Below are 23,092 nucleotides of genomic sequence, written 5' to 3' on the forward strand. Positions count from 1 at the left end.
ATGACTTAAATGAGCAAACTCTTTGAATAATAAAAATCTATAAGAAACAGTTTGTTAGTAAATCATTGCCTACATGAAAACAAGAGAAACCCTGATTAAATCAGAGCTAACAGATATTTATTTCCTTTCAATAGGATTCAAGTCATATGGGAGTTGGTAATATTTGGATCATATGATAAATCACGTGGAGTATATAGTCTTCCCATTCATGTTTTTATTATTGATGTAGACTAAAATACAATAGAGTCATTTTTTTTTTAAATGAAAGGAGAACAGCCACATAATAAAAGAAAAAAGAAAAGAAAAGAAACATTCCTGGACCTTCACCATGCCCTATCAGATCTAGTTTTTCCTTCTTATTTTTTTTAATTTTTTTTTTAATTTTTTTTTCAACGTTTATTTATTTTTGGGACAGAGAGAGACAGAGCATGAACGGGGGAGGGGCAGAGAGAGAGGGAGTCACAGAATCGGAAACAGGCTCCAGGCTCCGAGCCATCAGCCCAGAGCCCAACGCGGGGCTCGAACTCACGGACCGCGAGATCGTGACCTGGCTGAAGTCAGACACTTAACGGACTGCGCCACCCAGGCACCCCTTTTTTAATTTTTACTTATTTTTGAGAGAGAGAGAAATAGAGCACAAGTTGGGGAGGGGTAGAGAGGGAGGGAGACACAGAATTGGAAATAGGCTCCAGGCTCTGAGCTGTCAACACAGAGTCCAACGCAGGGCTCGAACTCATGAACCGTGAGATTATGACCTGAGCTGAAGTCGGACGCTCAACTGACTGAGCCACCCAGGCACCCCCAAGTTTATCCTTCTTTAGGTCTCCTCTTTGCCTGATGTTGATTTTCTACATTAAATAAGGGTTTTCATGTGAGATTTGAACTGATCAGTTAGTCTTTCAGCCTAATATTTTGCCTGAAATTATGAATATAATGTTTATAAAATCAAGAGCAGTGTCATGTAGTAGCTAATAGTATGGTCTCTAGAGTCAGATTGGGTTCAAAACAATGAATCTTCCACTTATAAACTTGTAACCTTGGGCAAGTCACGATGTTCTCTACCTCAATATTATCATTTATCAAATGGCAATAAGAACAATCAGATGAAAGATTGATTAGATCAGTACAATAATTGGTGCTTTGAGCAGTTTAGAGCCCTTCATGTTGTTACCATCACACTGTTTTTCAAGGATAACCCCATGTGTGTGTTTTATCGCCATAGTCAACCTACCTTTCTGGCTTGAGCTTTTTGTAGCTGGGATTGTAACAGTGGATGGTGCTGGTGGGGAGGGGAGGAGCCAATAAAGAGGATGCCGGTAATGGTATAAAATATCATTCTTCCATTTAGGGTTCTTTCAGCAGCAGCCTCTGAATCACATGGCTGCTGCCTAAATACTGACATTCCACAGTGAGGGCTGGGTTGACCCTCATGTACACAATGCGCATAGACAAAATTCAATGTGTAAAGAGAATGATTCTGGTCTTGTAGAATAACAAAAAAGATCCCTACACCTGATCAGTCTCCTCTGTAAAGAAAAGCCTAAATTGCTTGAATCTTTCTGAATTTTCCATAACCTCCTGAATTATTCTACTTTCCTTTTTCTTTTACCATTTCATAAAAATCTTATATGCTAAATTCTATAGACCTTATCTCCTCAAAATTATTTATGGCTGTTCTTGTTTTATACTTTATGCTTTTATGCTATTTCACTTTTCATTTCACCTCCCTTAGGCTTCCAATAGCTTTTGAACATAGCTTTTCTTTAGTCATTGTTAAATCCATCTATTACCTCACCACGGCTGTAGTTTGGGCCATATAATTCCTTCTTTTTAATATTCTTTTGTTTATTTTTGAGAGAGAGGGTGGGGGAGAGGTAGAGGGAAAAAGAGAATTTTAAGCAGCCTCTGCGCTGTCACTGTAGAGCCTGACTTGGGGCATGAACTCATGAACTGTGAGATCATGACCTCAGCCGAAGTCAAGAGTCTGTCACTTAATGGACTGAGCCAATCAGGTGCCCCTGAGCCACATAATTGTTTGCTGTGAGGGAGCTTCTCTGTGAAATGGTGGGGTGGTGGGGGGCACTTAGTAGCTTCACTACCCTGTACCTATTAGATGTTAACAGGACTTCCTCCGGTTATAAAAACAAAAAAATTCAGCAATGTTCCCTGGGTGACAGAATCATCCTCAATTGAGAACCACTGTTATATAAAAATAACATATCTCAAAAACACTTATATATGAATAATCATAGATTCAGGGAAATCTTTTTAACCAATACAGAAAGTTCAGCAGCTCACAGGGAAATTGTAGATTTATTTTCCTACATAAAGTAATCAAAATGTTTGTATGGCAAATTATATCATTAAAAATAAATAGGAAAACAGTAAATTAGGAATAGACATTTAAAGAAAATAGTTAAAGAATTGATATCCAGTCTTCAACTATGTATTACAAATTCATAAGAAAAAAACAAGAATTTCATCAGAAATGAGAAGTCCAGTTGGTTAATAAGTATATGAAAACATTCTCAAATTCTTAGTCTGAGAAATGGAAATAAAAATAACTGTGGGCCATTATTTCTCACTAGAAAAGGTGATGAAGTGTGATTTTACTTGTTTTTGGAAAAGTTACAGCCTTTTGAAACATTCTGGCAATATATTTCAAAATCAATTGAAAACTTTACTCTTTGACCCAACAAACACATTCTTGAGAATCTATTTGATAGAGATAAAGGTTATATGTACAAAGTTGTTTATTACAGAATAGTTTATAGTGGCAAAAACTAGAAAACAATAGAAAAATAGGAGAATTAACTATAACAAAATCAACAATGGGTAATTGACATAGTTACATGAACACTAGATTATTTGGAGGAATTTTCCTGTGATAAAAGCTAAATGCAGGGAAGTATATATGATATGATCCATTTTTGTAGGGAAAAAAAAAGCCAGAATCTGTGTGTGTGTGTGTGTGTGTGTGTGTGTGTGTGTGTGTGTTGGATATGTGCCTAAGGAGATAAATGAAAATGAACCTAAACACACATTCTTACTTTGGCTATTATCTAACTGCATTCCTCTGGGAAATTGAAATGCTCTTCTCCAGCTCCACTTACCGTTTCCCCTCAAAAACAAAGAAATAAACAATACAAACATAATTAAAATGCAGTCTCCCCTGGACACCCCATTGGCTTTTGAATTATTCCCATTGTATCTATGTCCATCAAGATGCCTTAACAACATGACTATGCCCCTGTGTAAGGAAGGGAATCTTGCATTAGATTTAACAGCACAGTCAAAATTTATTTATTCACCCTTTTTTTCAACAGTGTTTTCAACAAAAAATATTTAGTGTGTCCACCGAATCATGCAATTTAGAGTTTAACATGATCAATGAGACATAGCCCCAGCCCTAATCTAGGAGTAGATGCCAGGCAAATGAGAAGATCATCATGTACCAGATGGAAGTCACCACAACAAGGGAATTGGAGTCCCAAGGGAGCCCAGAAGAGATTTAAAGCCAGTGAGATACAAACAAAGCTTATTTTTTCTTTTCTGTTCGTTCTTTGAATAGATCTTAGGAATTAAAGCCTTTGCAATAAATTCATTTTTAGTATATCAGTGTATTACTGAGTTGAATTTCAGGAAGTTTAATGTCACTTTAAATAACATGTATATTCAAGATTTTTATAGAACACATTTCTTTGTTCATTGAATACTCCATTTCTAGTTCCTGGAACATCTAGAATTTGGGCAACCTTAGGTTTATTTGTTAAGTATAGCTATGTATTTTCATGTGAGAAAAAAAGTGTAAGGAATGAATTTTATTTCTCAAAATGAAAACTTGTGCGTGGGTCCATTATACTGTATGCATAGTATAAAATGCAAATAATTTTCATTTCTTAAAATTGAATCTCATTTTTACACCTATGTGTGTGTGTGTGTGTGTGTACACATGGATGGATGTATGGACGGATGGATGGATGGATGGGTGGGGCAACATGACCTTATTTTATAAGTAACAATGAATTTCACTTTAAGAAACTTAACTCTTTCAACCAAACAGGGCTGGTTATTTTTGTCAGCAGCCATATGCAATTCCAAAGTTTATGAGGTTGGGTGTTTCAGCTTTATCATGTCCTATTTTTCCTAATTGGATAGCTCCATTAAAACATGAACAAAAAATTATCTACGTATATTCAATATATTTTTAAATAACTTAAAATTTTCCAATAATTTAAGAGTTAATTCAACAAAGGCAGGGATATCTTTGTGTGTATGTGGGCATGACCTTTTAGTTGCCTAGGGACCCACTTCCAGAAGGACCTTGTGCTTGTTATAAAGCTCCGCTGCTGCTATCTTGATATTCTCAATAACTTTATCTGTGAATTTATGTTCTGTAAATGAAGTTCACTGGGAGAGTGGAGCATGAACATGACCATGAGCATTGGAGCTTCAGGGGGCCACTCTGCATACACAGGTTCAGACCCGCAGGCAAAGCGGGCAACACAGAAGCCAAGCAATTGGCCTGACAGCAAGGTGCACATCTGCCTGCCTCCACAGTCTGGGATGCTGTGTCCCCAGTGTGGCCAAGCCAGAACTGGGCCAGATTACCAGTGGCAACAGCAACCCCCAAAGCAACAGCAGCAAAAGCAGCAAGTGGAAGAGGTAGGAGCGGCTCCCCCACTGCCGGCAAGGACAGGAATCTTGGTGAGAGGACAGCTGCCTATCAGTCCCAGGATCCCATCCCTGCAGTATCTACATGAACATTAAATCTGCCTAAATCCCAAAATAATGCTTGCATAACTCAGATGGTAAACTTTGTCAGCAAATTATTACAAAGTTAAGGTGTATACATGGATATTGCAATAAAGCACATCAGGGAGTTATTAGAATTTTTCACAGTTTACAATGTCCAGTTTTGAAAACTCCTGCAACATTGCAAAGCAAATATCCACCAGCCTAGAAATACAGATTAAATTTAAAGATCATCATATTTGATGGAAAATAACACTATTTTGATATGAAACTCTAAATGAACCGATCGATGAATAGCAAAAAAGGAATTTTTTGTATAATTTTACCTTATAATTGAAAATAAAGGAATAAAATACATAAACAGGTATTTTGGATTATATACGAATTATGAAACTACTTTTGGTTTCTTGCACAACCTCAGCGAGTTATAGGAAATGTCAGAGGTAATATTAAAATGTCAGTGCATACATTTACATTAAATTCAACATATAGACAGTGTAAAGGATCTTTGCTGTGATGGAATTGTTCTGTATCTTGACTGTGGTGAGGAATACGCAAATTTATACATGGCAAACTTATACATGCGTTGAAATTGTATAAAACTTAAGTACACACACTAACAAGCACCTTAAATCAGTGAAATATGAGTGAGATCAATGGATGGTACCCATGTCAATTTCCTGGTTGTAACATTGTACATACTTTGCAGGATGTTACTATTTTGGATGAAAGGTGCATGGGTTCTCTATTATTTCTTAAAATTTGCATGTTAATCTATACTTATCTTAAAGTAGAAAGTTTAATTAAAAATCACATTCATACATGAAACTAGTTTGTATAGAGTTAAATCTTCATTGAAAAATGTTCCATTAGAATCATCAGCTCCAGATGTACTAAAATTGATGTTAAATCAGAAATTTATGCCAATGTTATCATAATCTATAGAATATTCTAAGTAGTTCCAGTAATAGGTGCATCAACAGAAAGATCTTTCTTAAAATTTCTCAGAAACTATCAGAAATTATTTGTGATCTTACCTTAGCCAAAACAAGTGATGTCACTTACAATTTTATAGTTGAAAATGAAATTGCTAATTGTAAAAATGTTGATGACCTAAGAAATGGATTTGCAGAAAATTAAACCAAAAAAATTATATGATCAATATATCACAATAATACAGTATTTCTATTTATCATATTATATATAACTATGACACAAAAATATTATTTTTTGAAATATATAAATTTATGTTGTTATTCATCTATCACTATTACTATCATAAGTAATAAAATATTTTAAAGGAAAATTTAGTATCTATTATTATCTTTAACAGCACTTTTTTCTTACATTTTGAACTAATGGATCCCAAATTTTCATTTTGCACTGGACCTCATAAATTTTGTAAGTCTTGGGCCAGGAACTTGATACAAATTGATCCAAATAGTCCTTTAAATTTTATCAAAGGGTAGATAAGATATATTGAATAGCTTATTTTTGTAGAATAGAGTTTGGAGTAAATTTTTGAAAGCTTTCAGAAATTGCATCCAGTAACTAATCTCAGAAGTCAGCTCTTTTTTTTCCAGAGGGTTTGCCAAGATATTATTTTGCTTATTTTATTTTATAAAAAGCCAACAAGATTCATCCATCATCAATCCTGACATTTGAATCCCAATCTACATTACCCTGAAAGAGGACTTCAAGGAAGTCTTTCCATTTATCAGACCTGCATTGCCAAAATGTTTGTGTATGTTTCATTTAAGAAGTATAGAATTAAGGACTATGCAAATATATCCATTTGGATTTTAAATCTAAACATCGTAGTTTTGATAAAAATTCCTATACATAGACCCATCAACTTCATACTTACCTGCAACATTTCTCATCTTGCAAATACGTTGCAAGAAAATGACCACATTTCCTTGAAACTTTGGAGTCAGTCTATCAGCATTCATTCTTGGCATTTTTATATGACAGTCACACCATTGTCCCAAAAGGAATTTTAGTTTTAAAGACAACAAACCTAAAACTGACTGGAATGCATATATTATCAGTAGATTATTTCTGTTTCCTAGTGGTAGGCAAGTTTTGGAAACTGCAGGTCATTTGAGTAGCAATTAAATGTTCCATTACCAGGATGTTTCTCCATACTCGTTACTCTATAATGTTTTTGTGTACGGGTCATACTCACTTTTTATTCTGCCATTCTAATGACTCAGCCTGTTTTCTCTTTCCCTTCTCTTCCAGAATGATTCGTGGGGAAAGCAGTATTCATATGCACTCTTCAAAGCTATGAGTCACATGCTGTGCATTGGGTATGGAGCCCAGGCCCCAGTCAGCATGTCTGACCTCTGGATTACCATGCTGAGCATGATCGTTGGGGCCACCTGCTATGCCATGTTTGTCGGCCATGCCACAGCTTTAATCCAGTCTTTGGATTCTTCAAGGCGCCAATATCAAGAGAAGGTAATTTGTTTCATCACTACCATCTCCAACCAGCTAGTTTGTAAAGTGAATTAATAGTGTTCACAGTAACTAAACCATTATTCTGTCAAAAACATAATGAAACAAGATGGATAAAACAGGAAAACACAGTCTGTTTTGATATTTTAAGGTTGCTCTAAGATGCTCGCTATATAGTTATTTGTTTTCAATTTATTTGTTGAATAACGTTTTTAAATCTGAATTTACATTCACAGAAAAAACAGTTACATGTTTCAGAATGCATTAAGCTGATTTAAAGTATTATCATCGATCATGTTCTATCATATTTCCACAGTAAAATAATATAACGCCTCCTCTAATGTATGTTAGAAAAATGTTAGCGATTAAATGAAAACAGGCAGCCATTGCACATGTCCCTCTGTTTCTCTGCATTACAATCATAATTTATATTATAATCCATATGCTTAGCTGAACATATGTTGCTCTTATATCTAGATAAGTCACCACACCCTCTAGTCTTAAAAATGCATATTAACAGCTGCTGTCGTGCATTCTTCTGCACAATGTGTTAATTAAAATGATTGCAGCTCTAAACTTTTCTCAAGAGAGAGAAAAGTAAATATATGCAATGATACATTCATTGGATTTTTTTTTTCATATGCTGAATTACTTTCGCTGGGGCTAAACTTTGGATAGTCAGACAGTAATTGTATACTCGACCAAACATCCTTAACTTTTTGACAGATAAAGAAGAGTATTTCCTAACTGAAGGAAGATTTTATAGTGCAGAAGTTTAGTTAAACATGGCAAACTATATAGTATACACCTTGCCAAAGAGCATTTCTGGAAGCAATGGCTAAAGTAGTTCTAGAATACTTCTAGTGAGTGATAACCAGCTTAGACTTATAATTACTCACAAAACAGCCAAAGATTGTTTCAGTTGTTGTTTTATTTACAGACATTTTCAACACTATAATCACACAATACGAGAAAAGGAACCCAGATACTTTATTTCCCTTGAATGTAATGACACTGCCATTGACTACTGCAATGAGCGAGTTGGTATTTTGTTACTGAAATAATGAAGAGGTGAACCACCAAAATTGCTTCAAGGTTCATTTTAAAATAAAGGCTCCAATTAAACTGGAAAAAAAACAAAGCACATAGTAAGGGAGAGGAGACTTCATACAATGGTGACTTTGACTGAAAATTGTATACTCGAAGGAATTTGGGCTAACATAATGGGGATTTAAGATAAGATTGCAGCAAGGTGTATATTTCTATTATACTGTTTTTTTCTCTTTCAGTTGATACTGCTTTAGAAAAAAAATGCTCTTTTCCCATCTCCTTCTGTCTGCATTATTGGTACCTATTTTTCTTAAAACCAAATCTTCAATTTCTGGTATTGCATTTATTACCATTGCACTGCTTGTTAGGTGAATTCACTATTTTTATGTTTTTAGAACTGCTTTAAAGCCAGGCTTAGGGGCACCTGGGTGGCTCAGTCAGTTAAGTTTCCAACTTCAGCTCAGGTCATGATCTTGTGGTTCGTGAGTTCGAGCCCTGCATCAGGCTATATGCTGACAGCATGGAGCCTGGAGCCTGCTTGGGATTCTGTGTCTCCCTCTCTCTCTGCCCTTACCCCACTCATGGTCTGTCTGTCTCTCTCTCTGTCTCTCTCTCTCTAAAAAATAAATAAACATTAAAAATTAAAAAAAAATAAAAACAAATCCAGGTTTAACTTGGAAACCCAATTAATTCAACTACACAATCATAGACATTTATAAGCAAAAATGTTATGATGCTTGCAATAATAAAAATCATCAAGTTCTTGATATTAAAAGGGCTTAATAAAAGGCAAGCATACTGAGGTAATCCTTTGTTACTTTTTTGACATATGGTACAATCTACACAGAAAGAGCTGATTACAAATATATATATATGTGTGTATATATATATACACACACACATATATATATATATATATATTTCCTTATTCTGAATGTTTCCTAAACTAGAGTTTTACAATATATGACCTTTTAAATGTTTTCAAAGTTCATCAAAATTGTATCATATATCAGTGTTTAGTTACCTTTTTTTGGCTCATTTATATCCCATTGTATAGATATAATACATTTGTTTATCCATTTATCAGTCGATGGACATTTGAGTTGTTTCCTCCTCTGGCTATTGTGAATAGAGCTGCTGTTAAAATTTGAGTACAAGTGTAATATGAGTATCTGTTTTCAGTGCTTTTAAGCATGTACCTACGAGTGGAATTGCTGGGTCATATAACAATTTTATGTTTATCTTTTTGACAAGCTGCTTTTTCTTGTAGTTAATATTTGTCTTTAAGTGTATTAGAACCATCTCCATGGATGACTGTAAAATTAATATCGATATTATTTTCACTGATGTTATTTTTCATCAAAAATAATTTTATATTTTTGAGGCAAAAGAAAGAGCTCCAATACATTTTATAGTAGTCATTCAGGTTGCACTGGTTCAACCCACCTAATCTGGCCCCAGAATTCATTCCTCGACATTGTCTGTTGTCTCTCCATCACTTGCCCTACAGTTTGGCTGCAGTAAAAGTATTGATCAAATCTAGTCTAGTGCACTACTGTATGCTGTAGTCTACTGCACGTTATCCAGCCTACTGTGTATGTCTGGAATCTCAGGGTCATTTAATTCTGTCTTCCTAGGGAACATCTGTTCGTTCTTGCTTTCCCAACCTGAAGTTGGTCTATCATCCTAAGCAGTAGCATTAGGTCCTCTGATTTTGAGATCCTTATCTACACAATTTCCCAATGATAGTAATCTGAAAGGGCTAGAGTGTCGTCATCATCATCACCGTCACCACCATCATCATCATCATTATTTTCACTCTTGACCAAAAAAAGAATGTGATGTAGCATTGCAGGTTAAACTCTGACTTGAATCACACTGTATGCTGCTGATTTCATGGGGTATCATGTTTTATATTCTGATATTTCAGACAGCTACATTTTCCCCTTCTGCCAGATAAGGTGACTTTAAAGCATGAGACTGGTGGCATTTAAAATGTGCCTCTCCTGATGCTCTGCTCTGGATTACTAGCAGGCTTCATAGTTTCTGTAACTGGGATATTGAACAAGCTCAATTTCAGAAATAACCAAAAGCAATCATATTTTTTGTCTCCAACTGTTTATTTAGCAAAAGGGTCATTTTATTCTGAACAAATAAAATTCCTCCAAGATCTTTTTGGGGCTAGAAGCCAGGAATTAGAACATACTCCATAGGCTCTCTTCTCTCTCCTGTTATAAGCCTATTAGGAGCTACTATTTGTCACTAGGGAGGAGACACAAGGAGGGATTAAAGGGAAGGGAAGAGGCAGTTTTTTGTTGTTGTCATTGTTGTTTTTAGTTTATTTATTTTGAGAGGAGAGAGAGAGAAAGAGAGAGAGAGAGAGAGAGAGAGAGAGAATATGCATGCACGGGAGGGACACAGAGAGAGAGAGAATCCCAAAGCAGGCTCCACACTGTGAGTGTGGACCCCGATGCAGGGCTTGAACTCACAAACCATGAGATCATGACCTGAGCTGAAACCAAGAGTTAGACGCTTAACCGACTGAGCCACATAGGAGCCCCAGGAAGAAGCAGTTTTAATCCCTTGCTAGATGTGTTATGCTAGTGTTCTTTGATGGGTATGGCAGATGATTAAAGCTGACACTTCTTTATGAGATCCTTTGGGCTCTTCAGGTAACACCCCCTGAGTCTCCCTCCTGCACTTCCTTAGTCCTGCGAAATCCAGAAGTTATCTCCAACCTCCTTCTGCTCTGGGCTCCTTGCTTTGCCAGGTGGTACTCTTGGACAGGACCCAAGATGTAAAGCTGGCTCCCTGTGTGGCTCAGATCTGGTCCACAGAGAAGCACTCCTGCATCCCTCTCTTCACCCATCCCTCAGTGTTCTGCCTCCTACCACCAAAGCGATGAGGATCCTGTGTCTAGCCTTCCCCAATTCTTTGGCAGGAGTCAGACCCTGTCCACAAGTTAATTCTGTGTTCTTATATGTGACTCCCAACAATATGATCTTATTTCAGAGATACCCAAGTGGTTTTCTTGAAGGTGTCTCCCCAGGTAAAGTGTTAGAAGGTAGCCCTCCCACCATCTATCCCAAAGGGGGCTGAGAAAGAGACTCAGAACAATCACTCTCTCTGAAGAAACCTGCTCAGGAAAATTCTCATTCTACCTTCTTGACATCTGTGGAGCTCCGATGGAATTGAGACCTCCTGGAGGCTTTATCCTTGCATCACCATTTACTTTTATAAACCAGTATATGAGAGACCACTTTATACAGGCTGTTTGTAGTTAAGTTCTGGAGGAGTCAAAAGTTATGTGCAGATTTTCAACTGTGCTGTGGGGTCACCACCCTTAACCCCCATGCTATTTCAAGGGTCACCTATACATATAAATGTTCCCTAGTCAACTGTTTGGAAATGTTGATTGAAAAATGCATCAGAGTATGGTTTCTTTGGATAAATGTGTGCACCTTGAACATTTAATTTGTTGTCTCTGCCCTCCGTGCCAACCCCCCCATATATTTTTAAGTGATTAAAACGTACTTTGGGGGCACATGAGTGGCTCAGTCAGTTAAGCGTCCAACTCTTTATTTCGGCTCAGGTCATAATCTCATGGGTTCATGAGTTCGAGCCCAAATTGGGCTCCATGCTGACAGCCCTCCCTGCTCATGCCTGCTCTCTCTCTCTTTCAGAATAAATAAACTTAAATAAAATAAAATAAAATAAAATAAAATAAAATAATTGTATAAAACAATTAAATTAAAAATTAGATATTTGGAAAATACCTGTCTAGAAAAACTCCCCAAAGTATGCCTGGGTGGCTGTTAGTTAAGCATCCAACTTCAGCTCAGGTCATGATTTGCAAATTCGATCCCCACATTGGGCCCTGAGACAGCATGGAGCCTGGAGCCTGCTTAGAATTCTTGGAATTCTCCCTCTCTCTCTGTCCATCCCTTGCTTTTACTCTGTCTCTTTCTCTCTCTCAAAAATAAATAAACATTAAAAAAAATTTTAGAAAAACTCCCCAAAGTGATGAGTATTCCTTTTTTTTTTTTCTTTTTTAACTGACGTTGGGTAGTTACTCTCTTTTCTAGATAGGTCTGCAGTTCACCTACTCTTCAGGAGATGAAACTGCTTTTCATCATCCTGTGCCTTTGTACTACTGCAACTTAGTTCTAACACTTGGGCACCTCCAGGGAGCCTACTACTATTTTTAGACTTGTCACTCGCCTTCCTGTCATATAATTATAGTAATAGCAGCTTTTAGGTGTACAGTTTTCCCTCTGTAATAAGGAAGAATTACAACATAAAACACATCATGAACTTAGAATAAGAAAAACTTTCAACTCACCTTGGTAGGCTTAATGTACATGAAAGATTTTTAATGTAAAATTTGAATATGACTGAAGAATCATGTTAATTATATGAGGAAATTATCACATTGAAATACATTTATACACTGAATAGCTTCCTGAATCCAGGAAGCAGAGCGTATAAATCCAAGACAGGTGCAGGAATGATTTGTTTAAATAGACCATGCTTTCTAATGGTAGAGCCCAAGACAGTGAGCCAGTGCTACTCCAGGCTTCAAATATTGATTATATTATATAAATTTTTAAAAATTACATATTCTCAATTTAATAATGATAAGAAATTTAAAAGCTAAATTTATCCAAAAGAACAATGATACAATTTTCTTCACCTTAGCATGAGTTTATATGACTCTCATGAAAGGCCCTTTGGACTAAGAAGGTATGGTTTAATAGAAGTAGTTTCTCACTCATAAAAGTGAGTTGTATGTAATCCTATATGCAGCCATATTGAATTATACACTTTTATGTAATCATAGCAACAACATAATATCCTAAACCTAGTCGGTCCAGGAAAATGTTTTTTTTTCTTGATTTTAATTCATAATCCATAAATCCTTATTTTTTCCTTGTAAATGAAAAACTATTAACAGGACTATCGCATACATTTCTTAATCCATAGAAATCTTTTTTTGTTTAATCAGTCTAATCTCCCAAAGTTGTATAAGCTAATGGTATGACCAAAGACAAAAAGCTAAGCACCAAGACCTCCTCTCATTTTCAATCCACTCAAATCCCATTTGCAATAAAGCAGATTTCACATCAGTTAAAGTTACTATGGTTAATGTAGATATTTTATCGGTAATACGCCCTTCCAAAAGAATTTGGGTGAAGGACGGATGATGCCATATCAACTTTTAAATTCTTACAAATCTCTCCACCAAACTTCATTTCCAGGCAAATAAATTTTTCTCAACAAACTAAATGAGTCTGACCTGTTATACCCTTCACCCTACCCCTTTATATATTTTTACCCCTTTCACTATTTACATGGGTTATGCCCTTCTCTTGGGAGGGCTGTGACATCTTCTCTGATCATCTCAACCTATAGTAACTTGTTTATTGTATCTATTTTATCTGTCCAGGGGAGTATAAGCACCATGATGGGAACACTTGTTTCTCAACTTTTGTGTAGCTCAGCCCTATACACAGAAACCTCAGTATTATGATGCTGAGGTTACAACAGTACACAGAAGGGACAGTGAGGATTTAGAATGTTTACTGGTCTGGCCTTTATTCTAACATAAATAGGAAGAAGAGTTCACAATTTGAACTTTTCTGAATGCTGTCACTTGAGTATACATAACACATCTTTTAAAAGTTATGTTGTTTATTTACTTATACATAAGCGTACTGTAAAGATCTTGCTTCATGTTACAGCACTTACTTGCTTATGTATTATATGTATGTATTTAGCTTAAACACAGATGAAAATTTAATTTTCAATATGCTTTCTCCTCTGGAATTCTGAGATTGATTTCTCTGTAAGTAAAAGGTACATTATCAAAGTGTCTTTCATCAGGGTTGAAGCAATTTCTTTGTTTCTGGGTTGATCAGGAAGGTGTTCTCCTTTAGGACATGATGGAACCCATTGTCTAGAAAAGATGGATAGGTGAGTTCATCACTCTTACCATGCAATTCTGAGTCTTCAAAAAAAAAAGACTCTATAACCAGAGCAAAGAGGAAAAATTTGGAGTAGTGAATACGATAGTTTGTAGGTAATGCTATTATTTTAAAAAGAAAGGAAGAACATTTACATCCTGCTTTTCAACCTATCTTCATTATCAAGAAATTTAGTCAGTTGAGCTGCTAGTTTGGTTTACTGATTTTGTGGGCTGTGTTAGTATTTATCCTCAGAAAAGCAAAGAGGCTTTGAAGTTATAACGATCTTGACCTTGGAAAATCAATTTGACCCAATGCTTAAATTAAAAATGGCTGGATGCCTTCATTTTCGTTGGGAACATTCTTAGGAGGAAGATGTAGCTCTAAAATCCATGTGCATTCAGCAAAATGTTTCACTTGCTTTTTCTTCCTTCTTCGTAAAGTCTTCCTTCCTTTACAAATGAGAATGCCACGAGCACAACTCCCACATGGTTCCTTAATTAGTCAGAACGATTTCCAATGCTGCTATACCATATACTTTTTGCTTCTCAGGAGCTGAATTTAACATACTCCGGTATGTTAAAGTGGTAGTATTGCCAAATGTTCTCAGGCCAAGGAGATCCTAAGACTGGGGATATCTTTGAGATTTTCTCCTAGGAACACAGCCAGTGCAGTAGCCCTGGGGTTAGCTTCATTTGACCACTTGAGCTGCTAACAAACCAGGCTCCTGGCAGAATGATGATGCTTTATTTTCAGCAGAGAAAAATGTTTTACACTAAGTACTGTTATAATGATAGGAGCAAGTAAAGGGAAAGAGTTTGAAGCTGTTAATTTAACTAAGGTGAAAAATAGAAATTTGCCAATTGTAAATCTCTTATACCACCAACTTTCAACCAACCTTTATATTTTAATATATTCTATGAGGAGATATGATATCCCTTTTCACTCAATGATACTTTCTATACCAATATTCCACTTATAGACTGAAATTTCCCTTACCTTTGCTGTAGGTATTCATGGTTCCAGGGCTGCACAATGTGACAAAAATTGGCCCTTAGCAATCCTTCATTTAATTCTTTGCAGTTTACATTTATCATTTGTAGCTCATCTAACAGCTTCTTGTAATGGCTCTAAAGTAGAGTTGCATTTTTTATCATTTTTCTTTTTTGATTGATCTACTGACTTAATTCTTTTAGAAATGTTTGAATTTTCGTTTGAATTTGTACTCCCCAAAGTTCTCTTTCAAGTATTGTGCTATATTGTTTTTTTTTTGTCCCTTATATATCGTAAGACATAAATACATTAGTAAGCACTTTCACAGGGCAGAAGCTTGGTCACCAGAAATCCATTAGTCTGGCAAGAACCCACAATGGATAATAATTACTGAATGTAACTTGTATTTGCTTAGTCAGATCATGGGGTCACATTTGAAATAGGCCTTAAAGAATGCAGGATCTCCTTGGCCTGAGAACATTGGGCAACACAACCACTTTAAAGTACATTAAATTCAGCTCCTGGGAATCAACAGGCAGAGGATAGTCACTATGAGAGAAATGTCCCAGAAAAGAGCCCTAATTTTGTGAAGATTGCTGGAAGACAGGAATAAAATCTACAAAGGCCCAGAGGTGGGTATGTGTGGGAATATTGAATTGTCTAATTTGAGTGAAGCAAAAACTACCTTGCTGAGGAAACTGTGAAATAATATTGGGTTATAGTCCACCTACAGTAGTTTTGAATGCAGAAATGATGAAATCGTACATTGGGGAAAGGATACCCACTGCAAAATTTTGGCAATGGGATGTAGTAATTGAAGCTGTCTTTTAGGAATGTAAATTAGCAGTGCATGAGATATGGTGTACTCTTAACCTAGACTATAAGGTTCCAAGATCAAGTAGATCACTACATAAATGCTTACTCTAGGTTAACACAACATATTAAACAGGAACAGGAATTCCAGGCTTGTAAGTAAATAGGGACACTCTAGTTAATAAAACCATTGTAAATGACATTCTTTTTATAAGGAATTATAATCCAAATAGCCTCTAGAGATAAGGTGTTATGTGAGTCAGGTCCCAAATAGTCTATTTTTTTTTAATCTGTTCAATGCATATCTATCAAATACTTACTATGTGTCAGGTCTGGTAATAGAGGCTAGGCATACAATGTGAACAAATAAATATGGTACTCTCCCTCATCAAGCTTCTTATAGTACAGTAGATGGGAGAGGGAGGGGCATGACACCCAGTAACAAGATTCGAAGAAAGCAGTCTAACTCTTATAAAAATTTTCAAGTGCTATGAAACGAAATGTAAAGACGCAATAAGGGATTTTAAGAATTTGACATGATTCCTATGGGGTGCAGTGGGGGCGGGGAGAAGAAAAAAAGATTTATGAAGAAACCCAAAGAATGAGTAGAAGGGAGAGGGTGAAGTGAACAACATGAGGGAATGCACAGAGGTGTGAAAAGGTTTGCCATGATTCAAGAACACACAGCAAAGTGTGCTTAGAGCAGAGAAAAATGAAATGGCTCTGGATGAGACTGAAGAGATTAACATGTGTCAAGTTGGGAGAACCTCACTGGCCTACTTGACCATGTTGTACTGTATCCTAACGGCTATGAGTCTTGTAAGAATTTGAAGAAGAGAGGTATGATTAGATTTGAAATTTTTAAGAGTGTTCCAAGCCTCTTGTAGGCAGCATATAGATGGGTCTTTGTTTTTCAATCCATTCTGTCACACTATACCTTTTGATTGGAGCGTTTAGTCCATTTACATTCAAAGTAATTATTAATAGGTATTTATTGTCATTTCATTGCTTGTTTTTTGGTTGTTTTTGAAGACTTTATCTGATTCTTTTTTGTCTTTCTCTTTTTCATGGTTTTCTGGTTTTCTTTCAAATGTCACATCTTCTTTATCCATTTGTCCATCATTGGACACTTGGGCGCTTCCATATTTTGGCTATTGAAAATAATGCTGCAGTTAAAATCGGGGTGCATATATCCACTTAAATTAGTGTTTTCATATTCTTTGGGTAATACCTAGTAGTGCAATTACTGGATCACATAATAATTCTATTTTTTAATTATTTGAGGAACCTCCATTCTGTTTTCCAAAGGTACTGTACTGGTTGCATTCCCACCAACAGTGCCTAAGAACTCATGAATTTTGCAGTTAACATATTGTCTGAACTTTAAATACAAATTAAGTACTTCCACTATACAAATGAGGCAAGTCTAAACCACTGTGATGCAAGATATTTTCAACTTTTTTCTGACTATACCAATATTTTACTTAAAGGGTACATATTATTCAGATGATAATATAAGATAGATTATTATATTTCATATTTACTGCTTCAGCTTTGCCAAGTAAAATTATCTTAGAATAGTATATTCAATTTAAAAGATTTCTTGCTGTCCTCCTACTTCACCAAGTTATTATTAAAACTAATGAGCTAAAATTTTGGAAGTTATTTAAGCAATTGGGGAAAAGCCACTATTAAAATACATAGCATTAGCATATTTTTTTTTAATTTTTTTTAACGTTTATTTATTTTTGAGACAGAGAGAGAGCATGAACGGGGGAGGGGCAGAGAGAGAGAGGGAGACACAGAATCTGAAACAGGCTCCAGGCTCTGAGCCATCAGCACAGAGCCCGACGCGGGGCTGGAACTCACGGACCATGAGATCATGACCTGAGCCGAAGTCGGACGCTCAACCGACTGAGCCACCCAGGCGCCCCAACATTAGCATATTTAATGAAAAATAATCTTCAACTTCAGTATTGCAGTTTTATTAAGCAATATTCGGAGGGGATTCAAGATGTCTACTAAATGACACAAATAGATTATTTCCACTTTTTCCTCATTGAGAACAGATTGCTAGTAATCATGACTGCCTGAATTAAGTTCCACCCTTGAATTTAGTGGAAAAGCAACATATTAGAAACAGGTGCAGAGCTGCTGAAGGTAGGTGCATGGAGGGGAAAGAGAGAAATGAATTTACAGCAGAGCAAGAACAGGAAAATGATTAAAAACCACATTTCACAACTAAAAAGCCAGTCCTGTGGCACAATGCAGTGTAGGACCATGCTCTGTCTGCACAGGTAGCTTTCAACTGGTTTAGATCAGGCTCTGGTTGGAGGACTCCCATCCTGCATCTGGGTCCACCCAATTTTGACCAGTTTATAAAATGTATTTTTACTACGCTGTTTGTTCCCTCTGTTTTGGTGGCATATGGCAGGCAGATTGTACAGCTGAGCTGGTTCTATAGACATGAGAATTTTGGCTTACACATACTTTAAAAGGTGAGGAGGCTCCGAATCACGTCATAGTAATGGCCAGAAAATAGTGAACGGTTCATGCTTCTTACAAGAGCAGTGAACATTCTCAAACAGCCGCATGGGAATCAAATAGATGATAATTGTGGAATTTTCTTTTCCAGTTTAGCCAAACTTACTTTTTCTTAAATTGCATTCACCATTTAATTTCTCCAGATTTTTCATCCAAAATTTTTAGTAGTTAAAAACAAACACAAAAATTCTAAAAAACACTTAAATTTACCTTTAAAAAGGTGGTAAACATTACTCCAAATATCAGGAATTTTACAACTGATTTGAGGAATGATTCTTCTGAAATGCTTTTAAAGGGTAAAGGGGTAAAAGTGTTAATTGTCTGGAAGTTTTCTTTATTGGAACACCATTCCCTGATTGGATGACTCATTCTTCCTGGCTTCTTGGCAATATTATAGCCTCCTAGTCATGCAAGCTACAGGAAGTTGTGCGTTGGAGAAATCATAAAATTTTAAAAATTACATTTATAGATCAATTCTCCTTTTTTAAAAAATGATTCAGATGACTAGATTCTAACTTCAATAAATTAACAAAGTCTTCTTTATGCAATCACGGTAATAATACCTTTAATTAGCAATCTGAAACATCTAGCATAAAGAATGCCATATCACCACATTTTGTAGACTTATCATAAAATATCCCATTTTCCATCTGAGTTTTAGATATTAATAACTGGAGGCTGAATCTATGCAATTTTAAAGAATCATAACAAAGAAAATAATCAGTATTCTGAGAATGAGTATGCATGGGGGCTCACCTATATTAGAACATATCTATAGGAACGTATCTGCATTTTTTAAATGGCTCGATTATCATCCAGATAGCTAATGCTATATAGACAACATAAGCATCAATATTTCCTTGGCTTAAAAGATATTAGGTTCCATTTTATGATGTTATTGACACTGGAAAGAAGGAAGATTTTTCTGTTTAGATATCCTTATTATTATTGTATTCTCAATTAATTCACATTTTAGAGATAAGAAGCCTGTGATCCACAGAGATTAAGTTATATTCCATATTCCCACATCTAGCTAGCAGAGTGAAAACAATACAAAGCAGCATTCTTATTTTCTAACCCAGTGTGCTTTGGAGAGATGCATAGGGAGCTAAGGAGAATAAAATTATCAGAAGTATTTTACAGGTCAGCCTTTGCATTTTCCTTCCAACCTCCAAAAACAGACCATAGTATCCAAAGACCCTGTTCTCAGATAAAATTACTATGCTAAGATTGTTGCATTTGTATAAACAAATTTTTGGGGAAAAGAAAAACAGTGATGTTCAAGTCAGAGCATATTAATTGCCTTTTTCCTTGATCGAGACTGTGTACTTGGTAAGCAAGAGTATTAGTGGGCATTGTATACAGATATAAATAACTTTTCACTAAAAAGTTATTTTGCCAGTGCTGTTTAGATGCTTTCAGCTTTATAAACAGTGCATTTACACTTTAGAAAATCAATTTCCATGATTTTTATTGACAGTGAAATAGTAACCCACAGATTTCATATTGTTGTACAGTTTTTCTTTGATATAGTTAATGTAATATACACACCATTCAGATGTCGGAGGGTTGTTAATATCCCATTACATTCATTCATCAATCAGGTTTTGTACACAAACCTTTTCATTTATTTGAAAGCAAATGTACATGCCACAGCAGCACATTTATAGAACCCCTAGTAGTGCAAGGAGATCTAAAGGGAAACATGAGGGCAGAATGTGTTAAGCATTCATCATTAGCATCTGCTAACAAACTTGCAGAGCAATTACTTTTTTTATTTAATAGCTGGAGAACCTGTCGTATAGATGGCTTGGAAAATTTATCTCACGAGCAAAACACAGAGCATTTCATTCTTTCAGAATTAGGTACGTCTGTCAGTGCCATGGGTTTGCTAGCAACTTTGTACATGTTTCTCAGAGGTTGTAGAAGTTCAGTTCTTTTTCTGGAGTAGATATATGTGAAAATACTACTTGAGTTAGCATTTTATTCCTTTGTATTTTAATATTAAATGATTGCTGGAAAATATTAAGTATTTTTGACATTAGCCGGAAATAACTCATTATTTTTAAATGAGTGAAAGTTAACTTATTAAAAAAAAAAGCTAACTGATTAAAAAAGTTTTATTTCCTTATGAAATTTGAAAACTAGTTGTGGAAATTGAAATTATGTACTCATGTTTTAATACATTATTTATTTTTTAAGAAAATTAGTACAAAAGTGTTGCAGTAATTTAAAAGAAGAAGTGGTGGCATTAAACATACAAAAGGTAGTAGCGCCGGGGTGACTCAGTCAGTTAAGCATCTGACTTCAGCTCAGGTGATGATCTCATGGTTTGTGAGTTCGAGCCCCATGTCAGGCTCTATGCTCACAGCTTGGAGCCTGGAGCCTGCTTCAGATTCTCTCTCTCTCTCTCTCTCTCTCTCTCTCAAAAAATCAACATTAATTTTTTTTAAATATACAAAAGGTATAATAGCATAGTAATCTGTAATAAATAAGCAGGGTATTCGAGTGATAATGTTTGTTCTGATATTTGCACAATGATGGGGGGAGCACTATAGGGTCTACTATTTTCTGTAGAAACTTGCCTAACATTCTTATATCAATGCAAGTTCTAAGCATTCCTCTGAGGTTTTTTCAGAAAACTATGAAGCTATCATCAAAAATACCTGGTTTCGTGTGGAATATACCTTATTAATAGGCTTATGTTCTTCATTTCTGCACCTGCTAACCTTATTATTAATATTCTTATATAAATTAATGTTAAGAAATCGTGTAAGGAACCTAGCTTTGTTCCCTTGAAAAGAGCTTTGCAATATCATAACAAGTCTCCTCTAATGGAAAACACAGTATGATTCAGAGTAGCTGAAGATAGCTGCTAATAATTACTATGCTCACAGCACACTTATCTTGACTGTGCCATTTTCTCTAGAAAAGGAAATAGCATTTAATATTTTCTAGTTTTACAAAGAGTAAGGGAATTAACCTCACGTTGAACAAGCAACAGGATGTCTTAATTACTTATTGCAAAGGTTTCCTGTGTTATTAAAGTAACAAAAAGATTTTCTTAAGATCCTCTGACACTAAAATATAATATTACTGTATCTATGGTATATAAAAGGAGATTCAGATCTAGCAAGGGCACACAGTGTACAAGAAATTCATAGGTGTCTTATCAGGCATCAGGGTCATGATATTTTAGGCTCTTTAGTTTTTCTTACTTATGTGGTAAAATATATATAACACAAAATTTATAATTATAACTATATTTTTCTGTACTCATGTTATAAACATGTTTAATAACCCAGAACTCAGCAATTTAGAATATTACTGTCCCCACAGTGTCATCCCCAATATAACTTCTGTTCTTCCAGAGTGTCTTCATAGTATGCACTAGGTATCCATAATATATATATAGAAAATAATGAACTGGCACACTTCAACTTCTCTTTTGAGTTCTTGCTTTTTCTCTTAATGATATATCTTAAATACATTTTCATATTTGTCATTATTTAAAATTTGACTAGGGGTGCCTGGGTGGCTCATCAGATGAGTGTCCAACTCTGGATTTCGGCCTAGGTCATGATCTCATGGTTCATGAGATTGAGCTCCACATGGGGCTCTGTGCTGACAGCACGGAAGCCTACTTGGGATTCTCTTTCTCCCTCTCTCTCTGCCCCTCCCCTGCTCACGTGCTGTCTCTCTCTCTCTGTCTCTCTGTCTCTCTCTCTCTCTCTCTCTGTCTCTCTCTCTCTCAAAATAAATAAACTTAAAAATTTTTTGATTTTTTTTTGTCGTAAGAACACTTAACATGAGATCTACCCTCAACAATTTTTAGTTATAACAATATATTATTGTTGACTATGGATGCAATGTTGTACCACAGACCTCCAGAGCTTATTCATCTTGCTTAACTGAAACTTTTTCTGTTGATGAGTAACTCCCCTTTTCCTCCTCCCTCCAGCCCCTGCGACCACCATTCTCTTCTTTGGTCCTATGAATTTGACTATTTTAGAGACCTCATGTAACTGCAGTCACACAGCATCTGTCACTCTGTGAATGGTCATTTAACTTAGTATAGTGTCCTACAGGTTCATCCATGTCCTTGCATATTGCAGAATTACCTTCTTTTTAAGACCGAATAGCATTCCATTGTATGCATATACCACCTTTTTTTTTTTTTTTAATCCTGTTGATGGACATATACACTGTTATCACATCTTGGCTACTGTGAATACTGGTGCTACAATTTCATTGAGATCTTGATTTTAATTCTTTTGGCTAAATACCCAGAAGTAGGATTGCTGGATCATATGGTATTTATATTTTTAATTTTTTGAGAAATTTCCCTACTGTTTATCATTAGCGGTTGCACCATTTTGCATTTCCACTAACAAGGTGCAAGTGTTCTAATTTATCCACTTCCTCACTTGTGTTTTGTTTTGGTGTTTGGTTTTTGAGAATAGTCGTACTGGCAAATGTGAGGTGATATCTCCTCACTGTTTTGGTTTTCATTT

The 23,092-nt window shown here is 35.7% G+C and overlaps 1 protein-coding gene across 1 annotated transcript in view; it reads left to right on the top strand.

The window, feature by feature from the left end:
- HCN1 (hyperpolarization activated cyclic nucleotide gated potassium channel 1) overlaps positions 1-23,092 on the top strand; it is a 390,638-nt gene that overhangs the window by 273,097 nt on the left and 94,449 nt on the right. Inside the window, exon 4 of the mRNA XM_043598841.1 lies at positions 7,000-7,218. Within this exon, the coding sequence (XP_043454776.1) occupies positions 7,000-7,218 (219 nt within the window). The remainder of the gene's footprint in view (positions 1-6,999; positions 7,219-23,092) is intronic.

The sequence above is a fragment of the Prionailurus bengalensis genome, chromosome A1 (assembly GCF_016509475.1).
Source record: "Prionailurus bengalensis isolate Pbe53 chromosome A1, Fcat_Pben_1.1_paternal_pri, whole genome shotgun sequence".
Classification (NCBI taxonomy): Eukaryota; Metazoa; Chordata; class Mammalia; order Carnivora; family Felidae; genus Prionailurus; species Prionailurus bengalensis.